This window comes from Myotis davidii, unplaced genomic scaffold (assembly GCF_000327345.1).
Source record: "Myotis davidii unplaced genomic scaffold, ASM32734v1 scaffold960, whole genome shotgun sequence".
Taxonomy (NCBI): domain Eukaryota; kingdom Metazoa; phylum Chordata; class Mammalia; order Chiroptera; family Vespertilionidae; genus Myotis; species Myotis davidii.
Genome location: NW_006293003.1, coordinates 2817290 through 2830184, shown reverse-complemented (window position 1 = coordinate 2830184; position 12895 = coordinate 2817290). Strand labels below are relative to the sequence as shown.

The 12895-nt window shown below is 61.1% G+C and overlaps 1 protein-coding gene across 1 annotated transcript in view; it reads left to right on the top strand.

Moving 5' to 3' along the window:
• The window catches only part of JAKMIP1 (janus kinase and microtubule interacting protein 1), a 34322-nt gene extending 22178 nt beyond the window's left edge, over positions 1 to 12144 (top strand). The window contains exons 6-12 of the mRNA XM_015565789.1: positions 518 to 658; positions 870 to 929; positions 6822 to 6950; positions 7991 to 8119; positions 9256 to 9339; positions 10419 to 10481; positions 11772 to 12144. Coding sequence (XP_015421275.1) covers positions 518 to 658; positions 870 to 929; positions 6822 to 6950; positions 7991 to 8119; positions 9256 to 9339; positions 10419 to 10481; positions 11772 to 11945 — 780 coding nt within the window. The 3' untranslated portion in view covers positions 11946 to 12144. The remainder of the gene's footprint in view (positions 1 to 517; positions 659 to 869; positions 930 to 6821; positions 6951 to 7990; positions 8120 to 9255; positions 9340 to 10418; positions 10482 to 11771) is intronic.
• The last annotated feature ends 751 nt before the right edge of the window (positions 12145 to 12895 follow it).

Below are 12895 nucleotides of genomic sequence, written 5' to 3'. Positions count from 1 at the left end.
TCCGCCTTCCGCTCTGAGTGCTGCGCGGAGGGGTGTTCATTTGCGCTCTTTGTGGTCGGGGCGGTGTCTTGGCGTAGGCGGTTCAGAGAACGCTCTGAGGCTCGTCGTCCAAAGTAGTGTCGGTCACCCCCATTTTACAGCTGAGTAGACTGAGGCTCAGAGGCGAGTGCCCTTCTCCCTGGGCCCTCACAGGTCCAGGTGCAAGCGTGTAATTCCGGTGTGAGGCGTGCTCTCTCCTGGCTTCCTTGTCCAGCGTGCAAGGCTGGGTGTGGACGTCCGCCCCGCCCAGGGCCTGCCCAGCCCTCTCCTGGCGCCGGGCGCCGGCAGCCTTGCCTTGCCTGCGGCTTGGTTGTCGTGTGGCCGTGCACTCCTCCAGCTTAGGGACGAGATGGCCATCACCCCTCCCTCCACCCTCCCATCCCGTATCCCAGAGCCCACACTCCGCGCCCGGATGTGCACAGTGGGTCCTCACAGACCTGGCTGAGCAGCCCTGCGGGGCTCTCTCCCTCCGGCCCAGAAAGAGAAGCTGTCCGCGCAGGCGTCTCTGAAGAGGCACACTTCCCTGAACGACCTGAGCCTGACGCGGGACGAGCAGGAGATCGAGTTCCTGCGGCTGCAGGTGCTGGAGCAGCAGCATGTCATCGACGACCTCTCTCTGGTACGTCCACGCTCAGTGACGCCAGGTGCCCCGGCTGTCGGGTGTGGCATCACGGCTTCTGGGCGCTGCAGCTGCCACCCGGGAGGCGGAGCCTGGACGGACCCAGGCCCGCTGCGGGCGGGCGGCGCTGCAGGTCCCCACTCCAGAGAGCCAGGTCGCTTGGTGGGTGTGACGTGAGGCTGAACGTGCCAACAGCTGTGTTTCCTTCCAGGAGAGAGAACGGCTCTTGCGCCCCAAGAGGCATCGCGGGAAAGGCCTAAAGCTGCCCAAGGTGAGCCCGCGGTGGCGCAGCTGCCCCTGGTCTGCGGGCGGTGTCCAGGGAGAGGGGACACTCCCCTCCGGCATGTTTGACGGTTCCTGCCGTCTCTCAGTGACACGTGACTGCCAGCCATGGACACGCTTAGTGTGACTTTTCATGGGAAACTCGAGGATGAGTTTGCTGTTTAGGCCTCAGGGGCTGCTCACCCCAAATTAAAAACGTAAGGACCCTTCCGAAGGGTTTACAGGGCACTCAGGCTGGTGGTAGCATCTCACAGCCGTTCTGAGGAGGCAGGAGCTATGGGCTCTGGGATGAGGCAGAGCGGCGTTCCTTTCGGAGGGTGTGGGGGAGGGTGTGGGCTTATAGAGCGAGGGTCTGAATATTTGGGCGGAGGGAGCAGAATGGGGCTTGGAACACGGAGCAGCCAGGACCGAGCTGGCCGGAGCGAGCACATTGGAATGGGGGGTGGGGGGTGGGGGGAGAAGGAAGACTCAGTTTGCGCTTAAACCTGTAAATGTATTTTCACCTCCACGAAAACTGGGCCTGCTCGCCTCCTGGCTTCGGACTTGCTGTCTTTAAATACGTTTTTATCGACTTCAGAGAGAGGAAGAGAGGAGAGAGCGATAGAAACACTGGTGATGAGAGAGAGTCGTCGCTCAGGGCTTAGGACTTGGACACACCTTCTCTGGGGCCCAGTTCCACCCACAGCACCCACCGCACTTTGTGTAAAACCCAAGGATTGTCACCGTTGGTGCCAGTGTTTATCGCACACCCCTTCCCAGAGCATCTGAGGCGGAGCACTGCTGGGCGGGTCCTGCAGGAGGCGCTCTCCGCGTCACGGTTGCTAGGGCTGAGCCCGGGTCCCCTGGGATCATCCAGGGACCAGGCCTGTGATGGCCTGGCCGACAGGGAGCCTGGGTGTGGGAGGGGAGCCCCAGGGAATTCACCGGCGAAGCTGTGCCGTGTGACTCACCGCCCAGGCCCTGGAAACCGGCTCCTCCGCCCCATCCGCCCGGAGCTGGCCTCCTTTCCCGGCAGTGCGGGTCCTTAGGACTCGCTGGGCCGCGAGGCAGAGGAACGGGAGCGCCCCGGGGACCCAGAGGCCTGGGCACGGGCAGCGGGGCCGGGCGCGCCATGGAGTACGTGCTGTTCGTGCTGTACTTCTCCTTCTTCCTCTGCCTCTGCGCCCTGGTCTGCCTGTACTTCTCCGGCTGCCAGGAGATGACCTACCGGCATGAAGGTAGGCACCGGCATCAGGGTCCGTCCCTGCGGCTGGACGCCCCCTCCTGGGCAGGGGCCTCGGAGGAGAGGCTGAGGGAGGTGGGAGATGTAGAGGGCTGGTTACTCCGGGCTCCCTCTTCCCCCCTTGGTGCCGTGTGACCGGCTATGAGCGGGCACCTCTAGATATCAGAGTGTAACTGGGGCCCTTTTCATCTTCCAGTCATTTTCCCCCCAATGTTCAGCTCTTTTGTAAAAGGAGCCAGCAGGGCAAGAGGTGGCAGCCTGGAGGTGTGAGCCCCTGTGGGGAGAAGGTATGGGGAGCGAGCAGATAGACTCGATGCCCCTGCAGTATCTTCCCGGGGACGCCCGGGGGTGTGAGGAGGATGGAGACTGACTGTGTTTAAAGCCCGTTGTGCGAGCACTGAGGCCTGGTGTTTCTGGGGCTCCCGACGGCTCACATGGACCAGGTGAAGGTGCAGGGAAAGGCAGGGGTTGCAGTCCCCCAGAAGACAGGACCAGGGCAGGAAAAGGTCCTTTTCCAGCTGTTTCTTATGAATAGAGGCATACATTTCTGTGCTACGTTTTGGCTTCCTAGGTAAGACAGTCACTTACAAAAGCTCACCCTAGAGCAGTGGTTCTCAACCTTGGCTGCACATTAGCATCACCTGGGAATCTTTAAAATCCTGATTTCTGGGCCTCATCCTCCGGAATTCTGTTTCTTTGTTATGGGGTGGAGCCACAACATTAGTAACAAACAGAATTTCTGGAGGATGAGGCCCAGAAATCAGGATTTTAAAAAGATTCCCAGATGTGCCCACAACCCAGGTACATGCCCTTGACTGGAATTGAACCTGGGATCTTTCAGTCCGCAGGCCGATGCTCTATCCACTGAGCCAAACCGGTTAGGGCGAGACCCAAATTTTTTTAAGCTTAAACTATATAGGTAGGTACATTGTTATTAACTTAATTAGGGTACTCCTAAGGCTTAGGAAGAGCCCACTCAAGGGGCCAAAGAGCCGCATGTGGCTCGCGAGCCGCAGTTAGCCGACCACGGCCCTAGAGAACTAACCCAGGGCACGTGCTATAGGGGTGGTCACAGTCGGCTCAGCCCTGCGTGTGCCGGGTGCCGTGTGCCGTGTGCCGTGTGCCGTATTTGTGGCTCCACAGCCTTTGTTGTTAGGGACTGTGACCCGAGTGCCCTTTTGTGTTTGGTCTCCGCCCTCAGAGCCGCTTCCCCCTTCCCTCCCGGCAGCTGCTGCCTCGGGCGGGTCTGGGTCTCTGGGGCCAGGTTATACCTAAGGGGCTCCACTGGGCCTGGCAGCCTGGCTGCTCGGGGCAGCCCCGCTGGAATGCCCATCTGCAGGGTCTGCAGCTGAGGCCCTGACAGGGGCTCCGTGACTGAGCGTCTAGCCAGCAGCCCTTCAGGGTTTCAGAAATTGGATCAGCCCGGGGTGACCCGCTGCGTCATGACCCCCAGAACGGTCCAGGCCACTGACTGGGGTGGGGGGTGGGGGGTCTCAGCGTCACACCCCGTCCTGTCCTGATCGTTGGTGAGTGTGCGGCTTGACGGTTCCTGGGGCTGCACCACTGTGCCAGTCAGGGCCCTCCCTGCGTGCCCCACGCTGCCCAAGGGCACATCACAAACACAGGCCTGCCCCAGAGGCCTGGCAATTAGCTGTGTTTACAAGCAACAAGGTCGGCCGAGTGGCGCCCAGGAGAACGGGAGCTGGAGCCCAGGCGTGGGGTGGGGTGGGGGGACTGCGCGTGGGGATGAGATGCTCCCCCCCGAGGTGCTGCTGTCACCATCGGGGGCCTGGCCACGGCTCCCTGGCGACAGCCGGCTGAGCTGGTGACCCTGAACCAGGCGGGGTTTCTGTCCGGAGGGGACTGGGAAATGGCTGTCTCCACCTTGCACTCGGAGAGAAGGAACGTTGGAAATCGATGGAGCCCATTAGGCCTCACCTCCTGCCCCTTAGGCTCACCTGGGCGCACGGCCGGCGGCTGCCCGCTGACGTGGCTGCAGACTGAAGGGAGGGTGCCCGCGCGAACCTGAAGCGCTTGGTGGGCAAACACGTGAGCTCGGCCTGGAGTTCATTCACAGAGACGTGCTGTGAGTACTCGTTTCCCAGGCAGCGTTTCTTGAGTGTGCCAGGCCCCGGCACAGCGGGGAGCAGGAGAGCTCAGACCCTGCCCTCGTGGAGCCATCCCTGTCCCCCCGGGGGCGGGGGGGCGGGGGGGGGGGGCGCGGGGGGCACTCACAGCCCAGCGGGGAAGACAGGTGATAAAGCAAAAGCGATCTGTCAGGTGGCGATGAGAGGGGGAGGAGAAGGAAGGTGAGACCGCGGTGGGAAGGGGCTGGAAGGACTGTGGTGTGGTCAGGGCAGAGAGCCTGGTGGGTCCCGGAGAAGTGGTCTGGGCAGGGCACAGGCCTGTGCCAGGCACATGGGGGCTCAGGCACGCTTGGCGGTGTGGCTGGAGCACAGTGGTCAAGGAGGGTGAGGCCTGGCTGGTGTCTTCCAGTGGTTAGAGCGCCAGTCCACACACTGAGGGGTTGTGGGCGCGATTCCTGGTCAAGGGCATGTGCCTGGGTTATGGGCTCGCTCCCTCTCCTTGGTTGGGGTGCATGCAGGAGGTAACCGATGGATGTGTCTCTCTCACATCGATGTTTCTCTCTTTCCCCCTCCCCACCTCCCTCCTTTACACTCGCTCTAAAAGCAATGGAAAGGATATCCTTGGGTGAGGATTAACCCAAAGAGAGGAGGGTGAGGGGTGAGGCTGGAGCAGTTTTACTCGGCTCTGATGGGTCGCCAGGGTGCAGACAAGGGAGGGGCAGCCAGGCCAGTGGGAGGCAGTTTAGTGATTGCAGCGAGGGAGGCCGGTGGCTTGGACCAGGAGGGACTTGCCGGGGCTCAGGCGTGGCTTGGGGTTGAGGTGGAGCCCACAGGACTTCTCCAGAGGGGAGGGCGAGGAGCGTCGAGGGTGCCTAGGGGTTTGGCCTGAGCAACTAAAAGGGCGGAGCTCCGTGAGGAGCACAGGCTAGACATGGGAGCTGCAGGCTCTGGGGGTGCGTCACTGTCCACTGGCCCGTGAGCTGCTGGGGAGATGGCTGAGCTGTCAGGAGTTCCGATACCTGCCCCACATGTATTAAAAAAAACAAAAATGGGGCGCAAGGTGGAAGTGGCAGCGGGAAGACAGGTGCCAAGTGCAAGGATGTTGGGGTGCTGTGTGGTGGTCGGCTGCTTCCAGCAACACCTCTTCAGAAGCTAACTACTGATGACAAGGGGTCCCCCTCTCCTCCTCCCCCTGCTGGTGTGGGAGTTGTTCCTTAATCACACTGTCGGGCACAGGTCCAGCCCCGCTTTCATACATTTGAGAGCATAGGTTGCAGACAAGTGGGAGGTGCCTTAGCATGCAGGTGCGCCCCAACACCACCTCTGGTTGAGGATGCAGGGGCAGGGGTCTGGGAGAAGCCAGGTCTGGACACACCAGTGGGAGCTGGGGCTTGGCTCTGGAGTTAGGCACGGTTCTTTCTTCATGGTCATCAGAAGCAGCCATCTGTACTAATAAAAGGGTAATATGCTAATTAGACTGGACAGACCGGATGTCCTTCCAGACAAAGCCGCCACAGCTGAGAGGGCTGAGGGCAAGGCGGCCGCAGTGGCGGGCAGTGGCAGCAGCAGTGGGGTGATGGGGATGGCGCCTTCCCCTGATTGGCCCAGTTGCCTCCTGCAGAGGGAGCGGGCCTAAGCCGTCAGTAGGACATGCCCTGAGGGATCCTGGACTGTGAGAGCTGTGAGAGGGGGCAGGCTGGGCCAAGGGACACCCCCCACCCCGCCCAAGTGCACGAATTTTTGTGCACCGGGCCTCTAGTTGATTCTAAAATCAAATAAAAATCCTTCCCAGGGATTGTTTGGGGGAAAAGCCCATGTTTCTAAAACAAGATGATCTGGAGACTGTGTCTGATGTCTGCAGTCCCCAGGCCCCATCCAGCTAGTGTCTGACCCACAGAAGGTGCTCCGTCAGGTGCTTGCTGAATGAATGAATGAATGAGTGAGTGAGTGCATATGTGAATGAATGAATGAATGGAGTGGGAGAAGTGCTGGGTGGGGTAACCGGGAGGTCACTACACAGTGACTGGCATTAAAATCGTCTCTGACTCTGAGTGATGGGTGCATGAGGGTCCGTTCACTCTTCCTTCTAATTTTGTAAATGCTCTAAGTTTCCTATAATAAAAAGTTAAAGAAACATTGCCTCTTAGCACAGGTCTGGTGAGGCCCTGGGCCACATGCTCACCCAGGTGCTCAGGGCCCCGTCTATGCCCCTTTAGCTTTTCCCTGTGTGTGGCATCTAGAACACGGCCGCTCCCCTGGCCCACTCCACTCCTCAGTACATGTGTGCTGCTCGTTGCATGTCAGCACGTGGGCACAGCCACGTGTGACCTTACTTTGTGCTCCATGTCCCTTTAAGGGGCATAAGACCAATAACTCCTGCCTGGCCAAGAAACTATTTTACTGCCCCAGCTGGTTTGGCTCAATGGATAGAGCCCCCCCCGCCGCAACCTTCTTTCCCACCAGCCCATTGTGAGCCCCGCCCCCCCGGGGTGTCCTGCAGCCCAGAGGGTGCCGTAGCTGGGGGCCTGGCGGCCCTGAGTTTGTTCCTAACATGTCCACGTTGCCTTCGCAGAAGCATGTTGTGGAGACATTTTTTGGATTTGATGAGGAGTCTGTGGACTCGGAAACCTTGTCAGAGACGTCCTGCAACACAGACAGGACGGACAGGGCCCCGGCCACCCCTGAAGAGGACCTGGACGACGTAAGCGAGCCTTGGGCCAGACACGGGGGTCGTGGCACTTCCGGCCCCTGCTCCCCACTGAGAGCTCTCACCCCAGGGGACCTGGGATAGCACAGCCCATCGGGTCAGGGGAGGTGGTCCCCTTCCCGGGCTCTGGACGGCTGCGGGGCACTGGCAGGCGTGGGGTCCCTTCCCCTCCCCAGCACCGATTTCACAGAGCATCTGAGGTCGCCTCGGTGTGACTTACCCTTTGTGATGGAAATTACTGTGTGGTGGCCTGTCCCTCATTCTGCTACACACACACATATACCTGCACACACACACACAGAGATTCCATACATGCACACACGCGCACACATGCGCACACACTACACCACCTGGTGGGAGCAGCACGGCTGCCCCTTCCAGTACAGAGCAGGCTCCTGTAGGAGAGACTGCAAACACTGACAGGGAGGAAGGTGTAAACCCGCCAGAAGCCTCCCAGCCGAGGACCCTCCCCCTTCCTAGGGACCGGGGTCCCCAGGTGTGAAGAGGGGCTTCCTTCTCTCCCCGCCCCCAACCCCAGCCCAGGTTTCTTAGGAAAACGGAGTAAAATGCGACCATGCCAGGCACGGGCTTTTGATGTCTCTTCTCACTGACAGTAACAGGTGTCTTAGCACCGACACCCTGCTCCACACCGTCCTCTCGAGCACGCGGGACTGTGTCCTGTGGGTGCACGTGGGCATTTAACTTGACGGCCCTGTGACGGGCGTGTGCAGACAATGCGCTGACTGACGCCCTCCCTGCAGGCGCATGTTCGCACACTCGGTGTCACCTCCGTAGAGGAGATCCCGTGTGAGAAGTGCTGTGGGGCGGGCACAGGCACACAGGCCCCCGCGAGTCGGTGCTGGCTCCCGGTCACATGACTCGCAGTTCCCAGGGTCAGCCCTGGCGTCGCTCTCAGCGCCGTCCACTCCTGGCCGGGAGGTTCCCCAGGTCATCGTGGGCAGCAGCGGTGGGTGTGGGCCCTGCCCCGGGACGACACCCGGTCCTGCTGTCATTGCTTCTCTCCTCGCCTCCAGACCACCACCAGGGAGGAGGCCGACCTGCGGTTCTGCCAGCTGACCAGGGAGTACCAGGCCCTGCAGCGGGCCTACGCCCTCCTGCAGGAGCAGGTGGGGGGCACGCTGGACGCCGAGCGGGAGGCCCGGGTGAGTGCGGCTGGGCCGGGAGGGCTGGGCAGGGGCCCGCCGTGCCCTTCCTCGCGCTGTGGGTCTGTGGCCCTGTCGGGAGGCTTGGAGGGGATTCTGAGAGGTGACGGGGTGGGGGACACATCACAGACTCTCGCGGTGGCAGTGTCCCAGCGTTTGTCAAACCCCCCGGAGACCTGAGGGACTGTCAGGGTGCCTTCAGTCCCTGCTGGCCACCGGGTCCGGGCCACGCCGGCCCTCGTGCTGGGCTGAGCTCTGTTTTCCTATAACGTCCACCTACTGGCCCTTACCCGTCTTCGGGGGTCACACAGACCAGGGGCTGCTTGCCCTTCCTTCTGAGAGCGAGGGGACTGCGGAGAGCACACCCCGGGCCAGTGCACACCCGGTGTCCCCGTTCATCCCGCGAGGCAGGGTGGCGAGGGAGACTGCGGGAGGCCGCTCCTGCGCCACAGACTCCGGCCCGCAACGTGTAGGTCCGACAAGGTCAATGGCTGGGCGTGGTTTGAGCTGAGCCGTGTGGTTTTTATTAGGAATTTTATCCGGTTGCCAACACTGAGAAGTCAAGAGATTTCACATGGACCGCCAGGTGCCCGCTTCTCTCGGGGAGTCGGACCGTCTGCAGCTCCAGGCCTCCGGCTGTACGGGTAGCATGTGGCATCAGCTGAGTGGCCATTTTCCCCGAGATGGACCGTGCACGTCCAGTGTGCCGCAGTCCCCACCACTCCGTTACCCCATACTCAGTTCCCAGCCCTGGCCCTGGGCGACCTGATACGCACCAGGCAGGTGTGAGAGTGCTCAGTAGTGCTGGTGATTGCGCATGAGCAGCCGCTGAACTTGGCCGGGAGCCGGTGAGAGCCTGCCGTGTCCGGCTCTGGGCTGGCTCAGCCCCAAGAAGGCGCTGCCTCTCCTCCAGGCCTCCGTGTCCGTGTCTGTAACACCAGGGTCAGACCTGACAGCTCGCAGGTCTTAGGACGTTTACATCTGAGGGGAGAGTCTGCAGGCCCCCAGGTGGGCCGCGTCGGAGCGCGTGCTCCTGAACACTGGCCTGTTTCTAAGGCCTGCGCTGCAGCGTGACCCTTCCCGCGACTCAGCCGCCATCGAGGTGACCCGCTCACCTTCTGGCCTTTTCATTCCAGACCCGGGAGCAGCTGCAAGCCGATCTGCTGCGGTGTCAGGCCAAAATTGAGGACTTGGAGAAGCTGCTGGCCGAGAGGGGCCAGGTGAGCACAGCGGCCCTGTGATGTCCCTGGGGCCTGGGGCTGAGGGGGCCCTGCCGTTCGCTCCCGAGACATTAGGGGGAAAAGCACTAGTGGAACCCAGGCAAGAACCCCCCCGCGAGGCGGCCTGCGTGTGGGCCTTTAAAAACTCACAATTCCGAAACTCTAACTTGGCTCACTTTTTGCTTGTTTGCACAAAAATAGGACATAATTCCAAAAGCAAAGTGGTGACCAAAATCTTTTTTGACTTGCATCTGAAGAAAAGCTGCCATAGACGGCGAAGAGTTAATTGTGAAAATGAGCTGGGCTAGCCACTAGCTGTCAATCTCAGCAGAGGCCCCGCCCCCGCCCAGGTCTCCTGGCTGTGACTGTCGCATAGAATCCGGCCCTCCTGCTTCTCAGATTAGCGCCACCTCCGTGTATGCGTCCTCTGCACTTGGTCAGTCCTGGGGACAGCAGGACACGGAGAGGGGCCAAGCCAAACCTGTCCCTTGGGGTGGGGAGCACCCTAACTGCTGGGGAGAAGGGAGCCCGGAGCCACTGGAGCAGAGGAGGGAAGAGGGAGTATCTTCCTGTATTCATTCACCTGCCCTCTGTCTTCCCTGAGCACTGGCTGTGTGCCAGGCACCGTGCCGGGCGCTGGGGACACACAGTGACAGGATGGGCTAGTGCCGTGTGCTCATGGGCTGACCTGGGTGGGCTGTGGTCCGGGTGGCACGGCCAGGGGCCTAGGGTGAGCACAAGGGTGTCGCTGTCGGGACGCCGGCCCGTGGGCTGCAGCGAGCCAGCAGGAGAGGGGGTCTGCGGGCCGACCTAGTACGGTCACAGTGCGGCTGTTTCTGTCGCTGATGCAGACCCCGGACACTGTGCTTTTAGGGACATGAGCCGGGGAGCAGGGTTGTTCCGCACACCAGCCGCTCCTCTCTCTGGGGTTAAAGGTGAGGGGCCGGGAGGTCGTTCTAGCTGCTGCCCTCTTCCGGCCTTCTCAGAGAAAGCCCCTCCCCCGTGGCCTTCCTCGTGGCCACTGTGGCTGGGCCGTGCGCCGCGTCAGGGAGTGTGACATGCCCAGTGCTTTCCCGCAGGACTCCCAGTGGGTGGAGGAGAAGCAGCTGCTCATGAGAACCAACCAGGAGCTGCAGGAGAAGGTACGTGCGCCCGCGCCGCCCCGCGCCAGCCTCCCTGGCAGCACCCAGGGCCGTCCTTACGTTCATCAGAGCCCGGTTCCTGGGGGCTCCCAGCCCCTGGTCCTGGCTCTGTCCTGGGGAGGGCAGCAGGGCTGACCTGGACCTTCCCCAGGGCACCTGCTGACAAGGTCACCTGTCTGTCCGGATGGGGCTTCCCGAGCCCCTCCCAGGGGCGGGGCTACAACACTGATGGACTGGCTGTCTTGGCCCGGTTCATGGACTGGAGGCCATGGTGCTGGCAGGGCTGAGCCTGCCCTCCCTCTCCGGTCATGGAACTTTCTGGAACTCTCTCCAGGAGTTGGCTTGGGGAAATAAGTCTCATGCTTTGGGATAGACCTTAGTTTTTTTCTAACCTGTCTACAATTCAGTGAGTTGTGCAGCCATCACCACAGTGCAGGTTCAGGCCATTTCCCGCCCTCCCCCATAAAGAGCCCTCACGCCCGCTGCAGTCCCTCCCCGCCCCCATCCCCACCCCCGGCCCCGGCCGCCACCATGGACTTTCTGACCTTCCAGGTCTGCCTTACTGCACCTTCCGTGCTAGGGGACCAGACCTGGGTAGGCCGGGCTCTAGGCACCCTAGATGCCGGGCTGGACAGGCTCCGCACTGATCCCTTGTGGCCGTTCGCTGCCCTGTGTTACTTCGCACATTTGGGCGCTGTCCTGTGAGGTGGCCCTGTGCATTGGGAGGGCGGTTCTGTCCTGCTCGCTCAATTCCGGGAGCCACAGGAAGCTCCTGTACTGTTTCCACGTGTCCGCTGGGGGTGGGGCCCGCCTCCCGTCCCCCTGGCGTGAGGTCAGAGTGACCGTGACGGACAAGGTCCTCGGCTCTGTGAGCTTCTCAGTCCTGCAGCCGGAACTCGGGCGGCTGTTCTCCTTGGTGGGCAGGGGGTGGGAGCTGGAGGACAGCCAGCATGACCTTCTCCAGGGCTTGGGGCCTCCAGCAGGTGCTTCCTCTGTGGCCGCTGGACTCGCCCGGATTAGAAGGACATGGACAGGCTTGGGGGTCACTCTCCCTTCCCCACCATCGACCTCAGGGAAGGGACTTCATCGCTCTGGGCCTCCGTTTCCCCATCATCCATTTATTCAGCAAACAGATGAGGCGTCCCTTCTCTGGGCCGGGCGCGGGGCTGCGGGGCCGACCCGGGTGCTGCACCAGCCCCGCTCCTCGCCCTCCTGGTCAGGGGACACGCCTCTCGTGGCCCCGGGAGGGACAGCGTGCTGCCCGCTGAGCCGCAGCTGTTTCCGCTCTAGGTATACCGGCTGGAGGTGGAAGGGCGCCAGCTGAAGAGCGACATGCAGGACGCGCGGGACCAGAACGAGCTGCTCGAGTTCAGGGTGCTCGAACTCGAAGTAAGGGACTCTCTCTGTTGTAAGCTCGCAAACGGCGCAGACATTCTCTTTGAGCCCAAACTGAAATTCCTGTAACGCTCCCGGACGCCCCGCGCATGCGGAAAGGGGACGCGGCCCAGTGGTTTCTTTCGTTTTCTCTCCCTTTTTAAAACCTGTATGTTCAGAATGATTTCACTGCCTTAATGTTCTGGAGGGAATGCTCGCCGCAGTCCTGGGACCTGTACCAGAGCTCATCTATTTATTGCCTACGGCTTGTTTTGCACTTAATAAAATAATTTGTTTTTGCAATATTTTGCCTTTTTTATTTGTGTTTCATTTCCGTAACGACTTCTTTCCTGCATGCCGGCCGCCTGGTGCGCATTCCGCAAGCCCGGCCACCGCCCTGTTGCAGGTAGTGACACTTTTAAAGCGGCCGCGCATGCTGTGCGGGGCGCCCCGAAACGGCAGGTTCCGAGCCTCTGTAGGGTGGGTCCCGCTAGCCTGACCCGCTTTCTGTTGGCCAAGGCAAACACAGGTAAGTGAGCCGGGGAGGAGGAGGAACTCGCACAGGCAGTTCAGGGAACTCCTCACGTTGCTTCAACTCTTTCCTCCAGTGCGTACAGACCTGGGAGGACAGCTCTGGGCTAAAAAGTCACTCAACTGCAGCCGATGCCACTCCTTAGCCCAGAGCGTGACTGACATTGTACACGGTAGACATCGTGGGGTTTTTGTTTGTTTGCTTTTAAAATATATTTTTATTAATTTCAGAGAGGAAGGCAGAGGAAGAGAGAGAGAGAAACATCAATGATGAGAGAGAATCATGGATCGGCTGCCTCCTGCACGTCCCACACTGGGGATCAAGCCCACAACCCGGGCCTGTGCCCTGACCAGGAATGGAACCATGACCTCCTGGTTCACAGGTTGATGCTCAGCCACTGAGCCACGCCGGCCGGGCGAGACATCGCGTTAAACCTTCAGTTGCTCCCCACTGCACAGAGTCGGGCCTCGTGTGGCATTGCCGATGGTCTCATGGCTTCCCACGGAAA